The 18,915-nt window shown below is 55.0% G+C and overlaps 1 protein-coding gene across 1 annotated transcript in view; it reads right to left on the bottom strand.

Moving 5' to 3' along the window:
* Nucleotides 1–845: 845 nt before the first annotated feature.
* The window catches only part of AHCYL2 (adenosylhomocysteinase like 2), a 78,275-nt gene continuing 60,205 nt past the window's right edge, over nt 846–18,915 (bottom strand). The window contains exons 7-17 of the mRNA XM_035571265.1: nt 15,529–15,635; nt 14,005–14,121; nt 10,877–10,940; nt 9,680–9,768; nt 8,230–8,300; nt 7,565–7,659; nt 6,823–6,921; nt 6,342–6,410; nt 6,190–6,268; nt 4,827–4,947; nt 846–3,356 (exon numbers count right to left, since the gene is read on the bottom strand). Of these exons, the coding sequence (XP_035427158.1) occupies nt 3,350–3,356; nt 4,827–4,947; nt 6,190–6,268; nt 6,342–6,410; nt 6,823–6,921; nt 7,565–7,659; nt 8,230–8,300; nt 9,680–9,768; nt 10,877–10,940; nt 14,005–14,121; nt 15,529–15,635 (918 nt within the window). The 3' untranslated portion in view covers nt 846–3,349. The remainder of the gene's footprint in view (nt 3,357–4,826; nt 4,948–6,189; nt 6,269–6,341; nt 6,411–6,822; nt 6,922–7,564; nt 7,660–8,229; nt 8,301–9,679; nt 9,769–10,876; nt 10,941–14,004; nt 14,122–15,528; nt 15,636–18,915) is intronic.

Below are 18,915 nucleotides of genomic sequence, written 5' to 3'. Positions count from 1 at the left end.
GCACCCCAAGGTGCTGGGGGGGGTGTTGGGGTGGGCTATGGTGCACCCTGGGGTGCTGGGGGTCATGGGGAGGTGCTGGGGTGGGGGTGGGGCACCCTGGGGTGCTGGGGGTCATGGGGGTGTGGGGTTGGGGTGCATGGGGGGGTTATGGGGTGTTTGGGGTACATGGGAGCCACATGAGGCACCTCGGGGTGCATGGGGGAGTTATTGGGGTGTTGGGGTGCGGGGGGGGGCCTGGGGAACCCCGGGGTGCTGGGGGCAGTGGGGGTGTTGAGGTGCATATGGGGGGGCTGTGGGGCTGCCAGCACCCCCATTTCCACCATTAGGGGTACGGGCGTCTGCCAGGGGTGGGCTGGAAACGAGGGCGGGGGGGGTGGGGGGAGGGGAGTTCCCCCCGGTCCCCCCCCTGGATCCCCCAGTGCGGGTGGTTGCTTTTAGGGGCGACTCAGCAAACGCCGGCTGCACCCAGCACCAGGCACCCAGCACCCAGCGCCCCGTGTGGCTTCGCGGCCGGAAAAGATGAAGCCTGGCATCGGCGCCTGCTCCGGCCCCATGGTATCTGGACTTTTGCTCTTCGGCAGCGGGAGGCGATGGAACGGGAGCAGCGGTGATAACGGGATGGCCCCGTGCCCGCTGCAAGGCCAGCGCAGGAGCCACAACAGTCCCCGGGGCCACAACATCTCAGCCGCCCCCAAGGACACGCAGCCCCAAGGACGGCAGCCCCGTCCCCCTCCCTCACCGCCCCCCCCATGTCCCAGATTTGGGACATTTCTTGCTCCCACAGCTGGGACGAGGGACAGAAGTCACCGCCCGCCGCAGCCACCCCGAAATACGCTCGGAGAAGCTCGTTTTTCCAATGTTTTATTTGTGTTTTGAGATTACAGAGTCTTTATTGCTGATCTAATACAATCACTCATACATTAATATTTAAAACATCCTTTTGAAAATGTTACGATTGCAAAGTTTTCGTTTCCCCACTGCAGGCTGATGACAGTTTTGTCTCGCTGTGAAGTTCAGAACAGAATTATTTTCCTTATACAATTTTGCTGGTGTTACCTAAATCTCCTTTTCCTAATTCTTTAAAAATGCGTTACATTAAAAAAAAAAGAGAAAAACCAAAACCCAAACCCATTACACGTTTAATTTAGAGATGATCACAGAATATGATTCCAGATTGATTAGGAAAAGCCAAGCAAGCAAAAAAGCTTACAGAAGCGGAACGACATGGAGAAGAGCTTTAAAAATCGAGGGGGAGAAAAGCCAGGTGGGGCGATTTTCACTTATTTATTTATTTTCTCCTATCTACCTGGAAGATAAATCGGGCTTAAAAAATCGGCACGAGCGACTTGGCGGACGAGGCCAGCACCACCGCGTGCTGCGCAAGCGACGGACGGCGGCGGGCGAGCTTCCTCGGGGCAGAATCGGCTGCGTCGGGGACCCGAAGGACGCTCAGCACGACCCTGCAGCCGCCATCCCCGAGGGAATTAAAGCATTGCTGCCGTCGTGCGAGGCGAAGGCATCACGAGCACCCTGGGCACGCCGGGCTGGGAGCGGGATTTTTGGGCTATGGGGTACAGCAGAGCCCTGGGTTGCGGGGCGGGCTGCCACCGTCCCAGCCCTGGGAAAGACCCGACCACAAAATCTGCAGCAGCTCGGTGCACTCTTCCCAGAATTTTGGATCTGGATAAGAGTTGCGAGTAGAGAGAATTTCGAGTTCGTGGTTAGCGACTGGTCCACGACGCGTCCCTCGCTTCTCTCGTTTTGACAAATTTCAGAGAAACTCGGAATAAGAAAGTGAAGGAGAAAGCCTGCCCTGGAGGCGAGCGCCTTGCGGAGAAGCTGAGCGAGGCCTCGCCGCCAGGAGCTGCGCGGAGGACGTGGCCGCAGGGACCGCGGTGCCACGGCTTCTCCTTCCTTGTGCGTGAACGAGCTGCCTCAGGGGAGTCTTCACGAAGCCTGCGAGGACAAAACGAGGATCTCATGGGGGACTCTGGCACCGAAGCAGCAACCACAGGATAAACGAAAGGCTTTTGTGCTCCCAAGGTCAGCAAATTCACTTTACAAGGGCCATGTTCTCGGGGCGAGCCGTAAGCGACACCGGTGAGACGCGCCTGGGGAGCGCGGGGCTGGTCGCAGCGTTGGGGCAGGACGTCCAGGGCTCCGACAGGCAGCGGTGCCAAATTTGCTGTCCGTCGACTCTAAGACGTCAAGATTTGATGCTACTGAAGGGTTTTAGTGATTCTGAGCTCTGCTTGCGACCCTCTGCCCCGTGCACAGAATCGGGGTGGGGATTACTCCGGAGTACATCTCCTACACTCGAAGGGGATTTCCTGATTTATCACGATAATGGACAAATATTACCAGAAAATCAGACTCCAAAGACTCCCAGGGAGGACTGAGACCTGGCGCGCTCTGGCTGCATTTCGGAGAAGCGTGAGCAGCATCCGTCAGTGGCGGTGCAAGGCCCCACGAGGAAAATAGCTTTGGTTGCACGGCAAAAGGTTGGCACTCGGAATGGAAGCAGCAGGACAACGCCGCGGAGCGGCTCGGCGGGGAGCAGGGCTGCATCCACGCCACCACCTCCACGTCTTCGGGGGGCTGCCGGACCTGGCACCGCTCTGCTGCCGGCTCCTGACACATCCTCGGGGCAGGGCTCGGACCCTTCCTTACAGCTTTCAGCAGAGCGAAGGCGAAGTTCACCGAGGCGCTGGCAGATCTGTCCCGGGGGCAGCTGAGCAGATTTCCGAGCGGTTTCCCCAGCGGTCGCCGGTCAGTTCGCTGCTTCTCCACCAGCCCATCAGCAGCATCCAGAACAGACACGTTTTTTCACTGCATTTCCAACAGCATGGGAGATGAAGTCCCAGCACTCTCCTGCCCTGCATGCCCTCTCCAGTCCCTGCAGCTGCTGGGGATTGCACTCTGCTGGAAGAAGCGGCCGGGACCAGAAGCAGGGCGCAGCCTCCACCTCCCCTCTGCCTGCACGCGTCGGAGCAGCGGTGACAGCGGACGGCGTGCGGTGCCCTGCAGCAAATCGGCTCCAGCAGCTTCTTCCTCGCCCCGCAGCACTCGCTCCCCATCCTCCCAGCCCCGGAAAAGAACAACCGAAAGAGAAAAATGAAACAAACGGAAAGGAATCAACCGTCTCCCAGTCCCATGGCAGTACAAACACCAGTGGCAGAGGCCGCATGTACAGTATTCTAATTTAATAAATAAATAACCTAACACACTGTCTACTACATGAGCAAGCCCGGCTCTAACTTAGGAAGCTTGCACTGTTTCATCCTGTACAGTAGTTGAGAAAAGACTTGGGTTCTTGTTCCTTACGATTCTGGCTACGGCAGCAGGAACTTTAATACCTGGGGAAGGGAAGAGAAAGCGAGGTTTTAGCCCGGCGCTGCGCAAACCTCATGGCACGCTCCCCCCAGCAAAGACCGCGTGTTTCAGGGGGGTGGACACCAAGAACAGAAGTGATGTAGGAAGGGACCCGGTCCTCTCCTCCTCCCCCACAAATACCGCATTATATTTAGCCGCCTGCCCTCGCTGCCGGGTGCTTTGGCTCTGCCTCTCGCTTCGGATGCAGGAAGGGCAAAATTCAGCAGGGCCCGAATGACGGGGACACGAGGGCCATGGGTTTGCGGTGGCACCAGCTCAGGAAGCGGGGGAGATGCAGGGAAGGTGCAAATGCCTTCAGCACCCGAGCCTTGCTCAAACCAGCTGAGGTTATCAAAAGAAACTGGAGAGAGGCGCAGGGCAGTGGGAGCTCCAAGGCTCTCCGGCTGGGAACTGCAGGGAGAAAATCCCCACCACAACTGAAGCCACAGGTAGCAGGAGTCCAACGGCTTCTGGCCCCTTTGAAGAAAGGGGCTTTCTTCAAGCCCCTTTATGTCTGGAAAAAGAGGCTGTGCGTGCACCTGGAGATCTCTCGCCCCCAGCCCCGAGCGTCAGGCCAGGGAGCTTTGGAAAAGCTGACGCTGCGCTGGCGGCTTGGGTTTCTGCGGCTGCAGCTGTCGCGCACGTCCCGGCCCCGCGGCGTGGGCACCGCGCCACCCGGTGCTGCCCGCAGGGTCGGGGCTGCAGCACGGCCCTGGACCGGGGCAAAGGCAAATCCCGTGGGAAGCTCCCCGCAGTGCTGGCAAGGCAGGACGCAGCACTGAAGGTTTGTTTGTACACAGCACAGGGCAGGAAAAATGGTCGGGGTCTGGGAAAACACGCTAAACCCCAAGAAGTGGAGTGCTTCGGTACAGCACTGCTCTCCCGTGGGCACTGCAGACCTGAACGCCCGGTGCTGTGCCAAGAAAATGCCTTTTCCTGCACAAAAACATCAGGGCTCCAGCCCCCAGCCTGGTCTGCGTGTGTGCAAAGCTGTCACAGCGGAACGTGAATTGCCTGGTTGGCCACAAAGACACCCCGAATCTGGAGCCTGGAAGGAGAAGGGGCTCAGATAGAAAATTATTATTTTTTTCTGGGCCAGCCCAGGCTTGCCTGCGAGCTCAAACGCTGCCCCGTGCCAGCCCGTGCTCGTCAAGCTGTATAAATAAAGCCGCTATCTGAGTTGGCCGAGGGCACTGCGCTGAGCTTCGCCCCGTCCGGGTGACAGCTGCTGCCAGACACCAGGGGCTCGCGTCCTGATGAGCGCCCTGCGTTGGCTCAAACCGCGCCGTCCCTGTCCCGTAAGGGGATTTACCAGAAAGCCCACACCCTCCCAGCGGGATTAAATCCTTAATCCCATCGTCCCCCCTCATTCGGACACCGCGGTCCCAACCCAGTCCCCGCGGCCGCCCCGCGGGCTCGCTGCGGACGAAACGCGGCGTTGGAGCGAGCGGCACCTGTAGTAGTTGGGTTTGAAGGGCCCGTTCTTGTTCAGCCCCAGGTACTTGGCTTGCTCGTCGGTGAGCTCTGTCAGGTGCGCGTCAAACGTCGGGAGGTGGAGGCTCGCCACGTATTCGTCTGAAACCATTTCAAGCCTTGGGAAATTAGTGGGGGGGGAGCGGCAAGCGCCCGCCTGCTGCTCTCGAAAGCACAAAGGGCGAAAGGGGCAGCAAAAAGGGGTGAAAGGGGCAGCACGAAGGGCGAAAAGCAGCACGCTGGGGGAAGCAGCACGCTGTGGCCTCAGTCCTGGCCTCTGCTGCGTCCCCAAGCCCTGGCAGAAGCATGGTCCTGACCCCATGCAGCAGCCAAGCCCTTGGGACGTGGTAGCAGGTCCCAGGTGCTTGCCCCATCCATCCTCCTGTGTCTCAGCATCGACGGCTGCATCTGGAAACCCACCTACATTACAGCCTGGCTTTTCCCCTACTGAATAAAACCCAAACCCCCGGGCCAGCCGCTCACTCCCTGCCCCCAGTTCTTGGCACCCAGGACAGAAGCTCTTCTCCCCAAGACCTTGGGCACTGCAAAGGGAGCCCGCTGCTATCTGTACAGCGCTCAGTGTCTTATCAGTGTCTTATCCCACTGCTGGAATTTTAGGAGACTGAGGGGCTGAGCACGCTGGCACCACACCGAGCTGTATTTCGGGTGGCAGCCAACGTCCAAGTCTGGGTCTGAAGGAGTCAAATTGAGGTGCCCAAACCCAGCTCCAGTGCCTCTGAGCAAACAGCAGACGTGCTGCCATGAGGCTGGAGTTCAGTTTTGAAACGAGAGCTGTGGTCCCCTGCGAGCTCCACCACGATGAACACAGCAGGCTTTCCCGCTGCCTGGATGCCCTACCGAGGCAGGAGACACCTAACTTATACCCAAGCTAGGGACAAGCTGCACCCGGTCCCAAAAAAACCACACACAAGCCAAAAAAGACCGGTTCTGCAGCAAAAGCGTGGTCCGTATAGCTGTGTGCTCGGTGGGGTCCTGCTGGCAGAGCTGCTGGCAGGGACCACGTGTCCTCACGGCCACCTAAGGGAGCTCTGCGGGCAGAAGCCCTGCACAAAAATCTCCTGAATCAGCACGGGCGTGCGCCGGCGGTGAGCCAAGCGTGGCAGCCTGCTTCCCCCAGGTGGGGCAGGGAAACAACGCGTCCAGCTCCGAAAAGAGCCAGGACCCAGCGGGAGGAGCTTGCTGGAAGACCCCGAGCTCGGCAGGGAGGTGAACAGGAGAGCCCAGGGGGCTGCGACGCCCCGCTGCTGCCAGCCCAGCCTGGCAGAGCCTCCCGTCTGTTCGGTCTCAGTTGGAAAAAGAAACGAAAGAGGAAGCAAGGTTTACCCATCTTCTTAGGCAGCAAGTAGACATCTTGCTTGTAGCGGCCCTCGGGAGCGTTGTACAGCTCTATCAAAGCCAGAGCCTGGGTGGAGAAGACCCCTTGGTGAGTAACCGCAGCCCGCCACGGAGCGAGACGCGGCCCGAACCCCGCTCACCTGCGTGGTGGCAGTGATGGAGAGCACGAAGGTGGGGACGGTGGAGCAGCTCAGGTTCAGCAGGCGGCCCTGGGGAGCAAAAATCTGCTGTTATCCGTGCCTGGTGCCAACACCAGCCTGCAGCCTTTCATACAGAAGGGGAAAGGCCTCCCTTCTGGGATGATGAAGCAACATTTATCCGTGTGCTTGAATCCCAAGGTATCAGTTGGCCCTGTAACTCAGTAAAACGATCCAGAAGGGAAAATCAGATGAAATACCCTGCAGGGGATGCTGCTGGGGTGGGATATGGAAAAACAGAGGAGCTTTTCTGCAACTCCTCAGCCAAACCAGGGTGAAACCAACCCTTTCTAGCAGAGGGCCTGCTGAGTGCTGAGCCCCAGGAGACGATTTTTGGAAGTGTTTTGGTTCCACGCTGTGCCCAGCCCTGCTTTTCTCCGTCCCCAGGAGGAGGGCAGTCTCATTCCCTCTGCGTGCAACTCACCTCCGCCAGGAGGACTATTCTTTTCCCGTCTGGCCAGATGACGTGGTCCACCTGGGACCTCACCCTCTCCCAGGTCAGCTCCGGTGTGCGCAGGCTCGCCTGAAACACGGCGTTAGAACAGTTAAAGCCCAGGCCAGAGAGCAGAAAAGAGAAGCTACAGAAGAGGAAGGAAAAGAGGAAGCAACTCGCCGACATTATTCTAGTTTCCTTTGGGCCCGGTCACAGTCCCAGACCGATGAAACCTTTATGAATCATAACCTGAAAATGTTTTTTACGGTTAGGGTGCTCCAGCGACAACGGTCGTTTGAGCTCTTCTGGCTGAGAAGGATTTAGGGTCACCAGCTGAACCGTACACGGCCACGGTCACTTCTTCCCAGCGAGGTGGGTTCAGCCGCACAGAAAACGGCTTTAAACATGAAGCTTTGGCAAAGCAATTCCCTTCAGACAAGGTTCCCCTGATTTTCTGCCCTCCTCTAATAAGAGCTGAGCAGATTTCGGTGCAGCGAGGGGGCTGAGCGTGCCGAGCCGCACCAGGCTGAACCAGGCTGGGTCCTAACGGTGTACCAGCAGGGAAGGAGAGGCACCGGCTGGAGGAGGGGATCCACTGCCTCTCAAGGGGAAGGGATGAGGCTGCTGTGGGGGTATGGATTATTTCACCTCCTCTAGGGTGCTTGCTAAAGGGGCACTGGTCACACACCGGGGCCAGAGGGCCCTGAAAGCACCACCTTCACCCCGTGCTCACCACGTCGATCTCCGTGTTGGAGTGCCCCATGTTGCAGACGATGCAGCTGTTCTTCATCCGGTCCAGGTGCTCCCTGGTCACCACGTTCTTGTTGCCTGTAAGGCAGCAACATCGGTCAGAAATGGCAATATTGGTAATAAATGGCAATATCGGTCAGAAATGGCAGTATTGGTAATAAATGGCAACGTCGGTCATAAATGGCAATATTGGTAATAAATGGCAATAGCAGTCAGAAATGGCAGTATTGGTAATAAATGGCAACATCAGTCAGAAATGGCAATATCGGTCAGAAATGGTAATATCAGAAATAAATGGCAGCATTGGTAATAAATGGCAATATTGGTAATAAATGGCAGTATTGGTAATAAATGGCGATATCACTGATAAATGGCATTATCAATAATAAATGGCAGCATTGGTAATAAATGGCACTATCAGTAATAAATGGCACTATCAGTAATAAATGGCAGTATCAATGATAAATGGCAATATTGTTAATAAATATTATGAAATGCAAAAGCAGGAGTGACGTGACGAGCCCGTTCCCATACTGCCACGGGCAGGGGCACATCACCCGTGACCTTCCCCGTGGTTTTGCCCTTTCCTTTGGAAAATGATGGACCCAAAATTCGGGTACCCGTCCGCCTGCCCCCGGCACCGCGTACCTGTGCAGGTGATGACGATGTCAACCTGCCTGATGACTTCGTTGAGTTTCACGAGCCGGAATCCGTCCATGCTGGGAGGGGAAAAAATACAGGGTGTGAGAAGGAGCAAAAATGAGCCAAAAATAGAAAAAACCTCAAGTGACTCTCAGATACTCGTTTTAACTAAGGCCAGAGGCTGCAAACAGCAATGCAGCGTGCTGAGGGACACACACGTACCCCGAGCCATCAGGATTGCTTCTGGAATTGGGGTCTGTTGTGCAAGAAGTGACTTTTGAAAAGTGTTTTGGGGGGGTTTCACGTTTTCTGCCGAGGACTCTGCATGGAAAAAAATCTCAATTTTGGACTGAGACAGCTTTTTTTAAAGCTGCTGCTCCTGCAAAGCACATCCAGAACGTGCAGATAAACTCTCCTGCTGCAGAATCCTTCCTGATCCGGATTTAGATCGTCTTACAAAAAAAAACGAGCCACCCCAAACCCTCAGATGTCTCTCATTAACTTCACAAATCTCTATTTAGGCACCTACGTGATATTTAGAGGTGCAGAGCTCTCAGCAAGTCTGCCCAAACCTCGCCGAGAAAGGTGTGTTCAGCGCATCTGATAACAAGGGCAGGATTTTTTAGGACTTTTTTGACAGTCCTCCCGGGAGTTTATTTCTGTGACTCTCACAAGCTGCGAAATCACAGTCACTATAAAAAAAAAGTGTTTTTTTTTCTTTTTTTTTTTTCTTCTTTTTTCCTGCTGGATCTCTCAGGACGTCCCGGTTGCTGTCCTCCCCACTGCAAACTCCCTTTAAAAGGGGCTGCATGGTTTCACCTTGTGCAGAACCCCACGTGTGGGTGCCGGAGGGGAGCCCCTTGGCAGAGGGCAGTGGGTGCTGGATGTGGCTCCGCGGGTGCTGGATGTGGCTCCGCGGGTGCTGGATGTGGCTCAGAGGGTGCAGGATGTGGCTCAGTGGGTGCTGGATGCGGCTCAGCTGCCCCCGTGGGGCTCCTGCAGACTCAGGGAGGCTGCAAAGCACACAGGCTGACCCGCCAGTTGATTAGTGCCGCTAATTAATCGGGGCTCATGCCCCCACCGTGGGGCAGGAGCATGGGGCAGGAGCAGGAGCAGCGTGGTGGCACCGAGCTGACTTTTCCCTGCAGGAGGTGAGCCCGGTGGGACTGCAAGCTGCCCGTGCCAGGGGACAGACGCGTGGCTTTCTCCAGCATTTAACCTGGGGGGCTGGCGAGGGTGGGCGACCACAGAACCGAGATGCTCCGTGCCAAAATGGGCTGATGCTGAGTGCAGGAGCCCTCTCCCGGCTGCAGGAGGGAGCTGAGAGCCCCCCGAGCGTGCTGAGAAGCCCCCCGCTGGCCCCCCACCAGGGAAGCACCGTGGCCGAGGGGTTTCTGGGCACGGTTTTCCTGAAAAAAAGCCCGAAGAAGACGCTGGGCGCACCGCGAGCGCTTACCAGGCCTGCAGGGCGCAGATGGGATCGATCTCAGTCACGTACACGATGGAGCCCATGGCCTTCAGCGCCGCGCAGCAGCCCTTTCCTACCTGGGGGGGGAAAGAGCACAAGTGAGACACCAAGAGCTCCCTGCAGCATCACTGCCCTTCCCTGAGCAGAAATCCCAAATGTTCCCCTTCAGGTGCTGGGCACCTCCTCTGCAGCCCAAGGGGAAGGGACAGAACCACTGCAAGCCCCGTGCCAGCTCCGGTTGCATGCACACGGCTCCTGGGCGCACAAAATTCCCCGATGCACAAAATTTGGAGCAATCTAGGAGCTGAGTCCGGTGCCAGCTAAGCCAGAAGAGGCACTAAAAATATAAAAGGGGCACTCATTTCGGTCCCCGAGAGCTCTTTTTTCCCCCAAAAATGTCCTCGTATCCAGAAAGAAGAAGGATAACAGGAGATTACACTTAGCTCAGAGAAAGTTTAAGAGTCTCTCACAACCTTTGCTCTGGTTAGGAGGCTTAAAGGTTTAATCTCTGGGGTTAACCAGCCTTAACCTTTACACTCCACACACGGCGCAGCACACAGGGGAACTCGGCGCTATGGCTAAAGGACCAAGATTTCCCCAAAATGTGATTGCTTTGGCATCCCAATGCCTCGGGGGAGTGGGCAATCCTCGGATCGGGCACAGCTGCCCAAAGGTTGCTCCATGGCTCATTTCAAATGAAGGGAGAAAAATGCCCAATTTCAGCTTTTTGGAAAAAAAGAGCCCCAGTGCAGCCCTCCACAACTGGTGTTAACTGGTCCCTGCAAGGACTGCCCAGGGGAATATCCCAGTCTCACCTCCAGAGAGGATTCCTCCTCGTGGGGGTGAAAGCACATCAGTAAATTCATGAAAAAAGATTAATTTCTCTTTTTTGACCACCCTTCTGCATGCAACGCTGCAGCTGCACAGCACGCCCGCAGAACCCCACCTCTGAGCGCTTTGGTAATTAAAGATATTCAGGGTATTTCATGCTTTAAGATTCAGATTTGGTATGTTTAATACCGAGGACTGGACATCACGGAAAGAAAACCTTCAGTTTTGCCAGGACAGGGCTGTTCCCAGCAGGTCTGAAGTCAGCGGCAGCCGCAGGGGACAGAAAAGCCCCGCGGGGTGAAGCCGTGCAAAAGGCGCCCCGATTCCGCAGGACGCAGTGCACAAAGCCCTTACCTCCCCGTAGCCACAAACCACGACCTGCTTCCCTCCAAACATCATGTCTGTTGTCCTCTTAAGGCTAGGGAAAAAGGAAAAAGCAGTTAAGACCCGTAGTAAGACCCCTTCCACTTGGCCATGATGTGAAGGACCAAGACCAAGGACCAAGATGGCACCAAGGCCTCATTCTGCTCCTGTTGAACACGTCGCTGCCCCCGGCAGGAGCTGTGCCCTCCACCCGGACCCAGCGAGACCCCGCAGCGATTTGGGTGCAGGGAGGGGACCCGCAGGGTCCCTCCAAAGGGACTTTTCCCTCTGGGGAGGGTGGGCGCTGCCAGTGCGGAGCTGACACCAGGAGGAAGGATTTGGGGCTTGGATCTCTCTTTGTTGGGTTCGGTGGTGCTCCGGAAATCTCTAAAATCTTTCCAGAAACACTTTTGTTTTTTTCTCCATTTTCTCAAAGCCAAAACACCTCGTAGAAACAGCTAGAGGAGGAGCAGACAAGCAGTAATTTATTGCCAGAATCGCAGCGCTTTCTATAAATAAAGCTCTCCCTTCCACTCGGTTTCCTCCTGGTTCCCCCCGAAGAGTGCCCTACATCGCGGGCTATTTTTAGCACACATAAATAGGTTAGCAGTGCAGGGAAGGTGAAATTCCCTTCCACTTCCAGGAGAATTTAGGCGACGACCCCGGCAGATTTAATGGGGCCTGTGCTCAGCTCTGCCTTGGCCCCGTTCAGGTGCGTGGCCCGGAGCACCTCAAATCCCAGCCTTCCTCCTCGGGGAGCCCATCGCCCGCCACGACCGAAGCCGACACGACGAAGAAGCTTGTTTAAGGATTTCAACCTTTTTTTATCCACCAACAGCACGCGAACACACGGCTAAAGAACCGTAACGTCCCCAGACCCTCAAATTTTGGGGCAACCCTTCCCCAGGCGGCTGACCCCCGTGCCAGAGGCTGCCCTGGGTGCCTTCAGCCACAGTCGGGGACCCCAGAGCCATAATGCAGGGAGAAGGGGACTTAACGATGGGACTGACTTCATCAGGATCTTATCCCCGTATTGCTTTGATCAGCGACGTGTTGCCCCTTGGGTACGATCCTGTATGCTGCTCCACCTCTCAGATTGTACCAATCTGGGAGATTTTGGTTGAACTTTCCAAGTTTTGAGGGCAGGAAGAGCAGGAGGCCGCTGGCTGCTTGCAGTGCCACGTTCTGGCTCCTGTGGCCTTGGCACAGAAGGGCCAGCCACCAGCACGGCTGACTTGAGCCCAACACGAGGTCTTTTAGGACAACAGAAATGTGGGGAAGAAACCCCAAGTGCAGTGGATCATCCAGGGGAGTGTACTTGGTGGTGTGCGAGCTCCTATGGCACTTACGCACGTTTTAAAGCATCGGGACACGCAGGTGCCCAAACACGAGCCCTCCTCACTCCTCCTGCTCAGGATGACCACGACCAGGAAACCCACTTCTAAGCCACGATGATGGATGAGGCACTCCACTAAATATCCCATGAATTATTATTAATGTAAGATTTAGGAAAGAGGTGTTGGAGTGGGTTTTGTGATGAACTCGAGGCCTGCTCTGGGTCTCTGAGATACTCAGGGGGAAGGCAATCGAGGGCAGCGGCACTGCCAGGTGAGCTCTGACGGAGCAGGAGACATTCTGACTTCAGCAAGGAACCAGTAACTGCCGGCAGGTCATTTAGGCTTTAAGCCATACCAAGTTATCCACATGAAGACATGTTTCTCTTGAAAGAGGCAGCCTTCATGGAGAACACTTCTGCGGGGGTTCCTCCGCTGTACCGCAGCTGCCTGGCACAGAGCAGCGAGCTTTTCTCCACCTCAGCAGCATCACAGGGCTGCAAAGTCAATTCTGCTCTACCATCTGGGCTTACCTGTCTGCTGGGAGCACCGGATTCAAAATATACTAGTCCACCTGTCTGAACTGCAGGAATAAAACTCGTCCTAACCTCGCCTGGCTTTGGCAAACTTTGGTGGTGGGGGCAGGGACACAATTCCATAAAAATAAAGAAAAAAGAGAGGGAGAGAGGAAAAAAAAAGACCACTGAGATTTGCACCCTCTCTAGCTCACAACTTCAAGCATTTTGCACTGCATCTCAAGACCAGCAGCTTTAGAATACTCCTTAGAAGGAGCCGGGTGGGAGAGGAGGACAAAGCCTTCGTCAGCCCTGTCGGTCCCACCTGCTGCACCTCCTTATTTCGCCCGGCTGAAGGACACAACCTCAGAATCGCGTCTAGGCTATGGGCACTTAACTGTTACGGGATAAATTCTTGGTCTTCAACAGCCTCTTCTCTCTCCTTTCTCTTGGCTTCTTGTATACACACAGGAGAGGGTGAAGAAAAGGAGACTAGGAAGGCAAAAATGTGACGCAGCCACAGAAAGGTTTCATCCTGACACTGCACGGGAAAAGGGGAAGGGATGAGTGCTGCAGCCACTCTGCTGCTGAAGCCCTCGACAGGAGACGGTGCAGAGCTGAAGTCACCCTCACCGAGAAGGGAAAATGCATGTGAGACACCTACACACAAGGAAAGGCAGCACCCTGAGAGCACAAAGCTTGGTGAGCTCCCCAAGGGCACCAAAAGCTTTTTCAGGAGTGCCGGACATCACTATGGCTCAGAAAACATTTAGTACGTCTTCCAGACACCGGAGGAAAAGAGCAGGGTTGCTTTCCACAAAAAGAGGAGCAGAGGCAGAGTTGAAGTGATGCACCCTATCTGTAACACGGCTGGGCTGAAAAAATGAATTGGGCTTTCAAAAAAATGAAAGTTTTAGACCTGCTCAAGGCTTTGCTGCGGGATCATTCTCCTGTGAGAACAAAATTCAAAGTTTGCTGTCTGGCGTGCTTTTGTTTGCAGTGCTTTACATGGTTGTGCAAACCACTCCTGGCACTTTCTGACTGATAGAGGGACAGCTTCTGACTTCACGAGCCTTGCAGATGCCCATCTATGCCACGCATAGGATGGACCAGAGTTAAGAAAGGGCCTTTGATTTCCTCCAAAACATCATTTGATCAAAAATGTTCTAAACCAGCAGGCAGGAGAGACACAGGGACCCCATCCTGTGGAGCGGCCCCCGAGGTTCACCATCCCCATCCCGACCCTGCGGGCTGGGCAGCGGGCACGTACCCGTCCAGGATGGACTCCCTGCAGCAGTACAGGTTGTCGAACTTCTGCTTCGTGACCGAGTCGTTGACGTTCATGGCTGGCACGCAGAGCTTCCCGGCTTTAGACAACTGGTACAGCCTGCCAGAAACACAAGAAACGGAGGATCAGTGGAAAAATACTTCCCTTCGCTCAACTCTCACATGTCCTCCAGGTCCTCGTCTCACTAGAATGAGCGGCACGCATCAGGGGGGCAAAGCTAAACCCTCAGCAGGAGCTGGGCAGGGCCCTAATTTCAGGAGGAGGGAGCATCATCCTTCCTTCCACAGACATTTCTATCTGCTTCCCGCCCCTCCTGAAGGAAATGTGTCACTGCCAGGCAAGAGGCATTTCATAACGATGTCAAACAGAAGGTGCTCTGAACTCTGCCTGCCTCAGGGCTGCTGACATTATGACCTCCCTCTGATGTCCCTGAAGGGACAAAACCCCCAAATCCTGCTTCAGATAACATGACGGGAACTCCTGTAATTCCTCAACTTCTTACGGCTCTGAGGCAAACGGAGGTGGCCACAGAAGGGTGAGGTTCATGGCCACGTGCAGCCAGCCAAGAGCAGTGGGAGCGAGCAGACCCAGCTCCATCTCCAGCAAACCCCCTACAAATGAACTGAAATGCAACACTACTGCTGCAAAGAGGGCTTGAAATTCATCCCCCCGCTCCGGACCTTGGGGAGGAGAACCTGCTGCCTCGGTCAGTCCCTGCAGACCCCTTCCAGGTTTCTGCTCCTTCTTGCTTAGAGGAGCCTCCCTCCCCACCTCGGTCTGGGACATCGGGCCAAGGCCGGGCTGGATGGGGCTGGGGGCAGCCGGGGCTGGTGGGAGGTGTTGTGCTCATGGCAGGGGCTGGAATGGGATGGGCTTTGAGGTCCTTCCAATCCAAACCGTTCTGTGATTCTCTGTTTCTCTGATTCTGTGATTTCTACGCCCATTTCTATACCCAGAATCTCCCCCAGAGCAGGGGCACACGCTCTCTGCATGTGCACATCGTCAGAACACAGCCCTGATCCCAGAACAAGAACACAGGGAACCATTTTTATCACACTTTTGTTCTTGCACACCTCTTTTACCCAAATCGGGAACGATTCCCAGTGCTGAAAATACCACCAGGTCCTTTTCTTGACCCCACTGGCTACAAACCCAAATCATTCGCTTCCTCGTTTCGGGTATTTCGTTTCCCTCTTTTGAGGGCCGCCCGCGCCTCCCTCCGAGCCCTCAGCCACTTTCAAGAGCCACAGCTGAGCCTCTCCCAGGGCAAAAATAAAGCCAAAAACAGAGCCTGCTGCTCTTCTCCTCGCTCCCATGTTTTCTGTCACCCGTGGTAGGACTAACCCTGCTAGCAAGTCACCTCCCACGCCGAAGGAAAACCACAGACCACATATTCGGAGGCTCAACATTCAGCCTGTGGCAATGAGCAGCTTGGGCTGGTTTGCTAGAGATGCCCCGAGGCAGAAGGGGCTTTGTCTGCTCATCCCTGTGCTCCTGGCCCCTTACCTGTGGACACCGGTCACGCTCTCCTCCACTATCCCCTTGATCTTCTTAAACATGTTGGGGTATTTCTTGTAAATCCAGTGCGTGAGGTCGCCTCCGTCATCCAGGATCTGTAATGAAGGCAACCACAAAGTCACCGCCCCGAAGACCCAGAAGGCCTGCTGACCCCAAAAAGACACAAAGGATAAATCGTGAGCCCGAATCACTCCTCATCAAGCCCAGGTTTTGGCATCACAGACACCGGTCTGACAGCTCAGGTGGGACTGCTCTGTTTGATAACCCAGAGCAGGAGTGCTGCAGACCTTGGTGGTTATCAGGAGACCGGGGGAAATGCAGCAAGCTGCTGGGCCAGCTCCTCTCCCCCATTTCCAGGAGCAGAGAAGCCCCTGGAGCACACAGGGCCATCAGATTTCCAATGTGCCTGCTCACGGTGGAGGCAGGAGGATGGAGAGGTGGAGGCACTAATGCCAACTGACATGTAGCTGCATCGTGAAACAGCGCGTTGAAAATCACAGAATCACAAAATTCTAGGGGTTGGAAGGGACCTCAAGAGATCCTCGGGTCCAACCCCCCTGCCAGAGCAGGTTCCCTAGACAAAAAAATAACACTGACCCACGCTCAGATGACAGCTTTGGGTCGCTGCCTATTTTCTCAGGCTTCAAACCTCAGCCTCCGAGGTACAAACCTGTTCTTCATGGGGCCCCGAGTGCCCTGAGCCACCCACCTCCTCCTACCGACACGCTGCAGGGCAGGGGACAAAGCCAGAGACTTACTGCTTTAATAAAAGCACTGAAGATGAGGAAAGGTGCCCTATGAAAACCTGCCTTGGTAAGGACGGATGTGAAAACAACCAGGTCACAGAAATCTAAAAATCTCAGTGAAAAGAGATGTCTAAGAGCTTGCCCGTTCTCTGCTGGTTTTAACCATCCAGGGCGATACTGCAGATGGAAACACACCAGGTCACGGCTTCGGACACGAGGTCGTGACTCAGCTACAAGTCGTGTTTCATCCCTCCCCTGCTGCATCTCAACACGCAGCCAAACGCAGGGAGGGTGCTGAGCTCTAAACGATGCCCAGTGGTGGTTCGGAGAGCCCCTGTGCTGCAGGAACCCACCGGGACGCCTTATGGCAAGAAAAAGGAAGGGATGTAAGAAAAAACAGAAAGCCCCTACACACGTGCTCTTCCCTGAGTCCTCTGCACCTCGGTGGCCTCAGGTGGCCCACGGGGTCCCCAGCAGAGCCATGGCAAGGTGGGAGGTGGGAGGACCCCGACTCCAGAAGAAGCAGGGAGCAACCTCCTTGCTTCGCAGCCTTCGTCTCCCTAACGGAGCTGCAGGAGCTTGCACCGAAATATGAACGCTGCAGGAGGCTGCTGCTCCTCCAAAATGTTTGGAAAGCACCAATTCTGTTCAATTTCTGGGAATTCCCAGATTTACCTCCCGTCTAAAGTCTGGGAAACCGAGGCAGCCGAGCGCTGAGCAGGCTGAGAAGCTCCCCTGGGCCACGCAGGGCTGGGAATTCAGCAGCCCAGCCCCCAGGATGTCTTCATTTCATTAATCCCCATTTAATAGGGCGCATAATCCTCTTTCTAAAACGCTCAGGGAATCGTGGGGGCCGGGGGTTTCTTCTTTCCTGGGGGGGCAGGAGATGGAAACCCAAAGCAGCGCAGAGGCTGGGTCCTGCTGGGGGGTCACCTCCTGGAGCAGCCCCCACCAAAGCCCCTGTGCTCACCCTGCGCCTTCCTCAGCTTCACCCAGGCTCCCTGCTTTCATCTCCATTTTCCCCAGGCACCTATTTTTCTGGGAAAAAAAAGCCCTTATTTGTTTGAGGGGTGAAGGATATTTTATTCTCCCGACGCCGAGTGCCTCACCCCATCCCCTTCCCAGCCCTGTCGTGGCAGCAGTGGATTCCACGCGGCTGATCCCCCCCAAACCCAAGCTGATTAAAATTAGCCAGGATCAGCTCGACCACAGGGCTGAAAACAACAGAGAATTACTGCTGAAAGGCGAGGAGATGGCAGGGCCGCCTGGTCGGGGGCAGCAGCTCCCAGCTCAGTTTATGCTGAGCCAAGCCCTCAGCCCTACAGATTTAATGTTTTTCAGGGAAAAAAAATAAAAAAAAAAAAAACAAAAAACTGAGCCACTCCTGTCCAGACAGAGCACTGCCCTGAAGGTCTGCTGTTTGCATCAAAAAACTCAGCAGATCTTTCTTTGGAGACTCGGGGTTGGGACTTTAGTTCTTCTCATGGAGTTTGCAGAAGCCCAAACATCAAATTTTGAGATTTTTGGACGGAGAGGAGAGGAGAGGAGAGGAGAGGAGAGGAGAGGAGAGGAGAGGAGAGGAGAGGAGAGGAGAGGAGAGGAGAGGAGAGGAGAGGAGAGGAGAGGAGAGGAGAGGAGAGGAGAGGAGAGGAGAGATCTATGCAAAGGCTGCCAGGAGCAGCAGAGCAGAAACCAGCAGTGCAGGCTCAGTCCTACAACCTGGGGACGCAGCTCCTTGGTTCAGGCTGTTGGGGAAATGCTCAGTGCCCAGAACAGAACACGAGGCACCTTCTGAAACGCTGCCATCAGCACAGAGCAGGGTAGGTCCGTCTTGCCTCAGCCCTGAGACTTGAAGGACCAGAGCAGCAAATATTGCCTGGCGTTTTGGCCAGGTTTGCCAGCTCCTCTCGTCTTAAACAGTCACATAAAAAAGATTTCACACCTGCTCTTTACTTGGTGTCCAGTCTCCTATTTCTTGTCTCTAAAAACACAGACCTCTAAAATCAGGCACACGAATCTCTGGGAGCTGCCAGACCCAGGGCCAGTTGTTTTTGTGCTCAGACCCAGCTGTTTTTGTGCTCACCAGAAACAGGTCAGAAAACACCGACAGCTGGAGACACGCTGCAGAGCCAAGAGCTCTGAGCAGATCCTAGGAAAGCAAGTGTGCTAGATGCGTAGTCTGATAGGTTTACTTTGTCAGCTACTGACATTTTTGATGGGAAATTATTCCTCCAAAAGAAGAAAAAGACAGCACCACGTCTAGACTCCTAGCTTGGGGGTGGACTTTTTGACGTTCACATTTCTTTTTCAAGGTGGCAGCCCAGGAGTGAACAGCAGTAGACTGGGAGGGACAACAAAAATGCCTCAAACGAGCCAACAGACAATGCAGACACGTGCTCATCTACTGCCTTTAATTACTATTTGACTGAAGTAGATCACAAGCTACAAGGCTAAAAGCCTGTCGGGATGAAAACAGCAACTTGACTGCTGGAAATTATTCCGCTCACCTAGCTCAAGGTTCTCTGTTCTCCCGAGAAACAAGGGCAGGATGAACCAGCGAAGCAGGGATGTTTGTGTCCGTGCAGTAAGAGCAAAGTGCAGAAATCACACAAATTCTAGTTTTGGTTTT

The sequence above is a fragment of the Cygnus atratus genome, chromosome 1, assembly GCF_013377495.2.
Source record: "Cygnus atratus isolate AKBS03 ecotype Queensland, Australia chromosome 1, CAtr_DNAZoo_HiC_assembly, whole genome shotgun sequence".
Lineage (NCBI taxonomy): Eukaryota > Metazoa > Chordata > Aves > Anseriformes > Anatidae > Cygnus > Cygnus atratus.
This window is presented reverse-complemented; position numbering and strand designations above follow the sequence as displayed.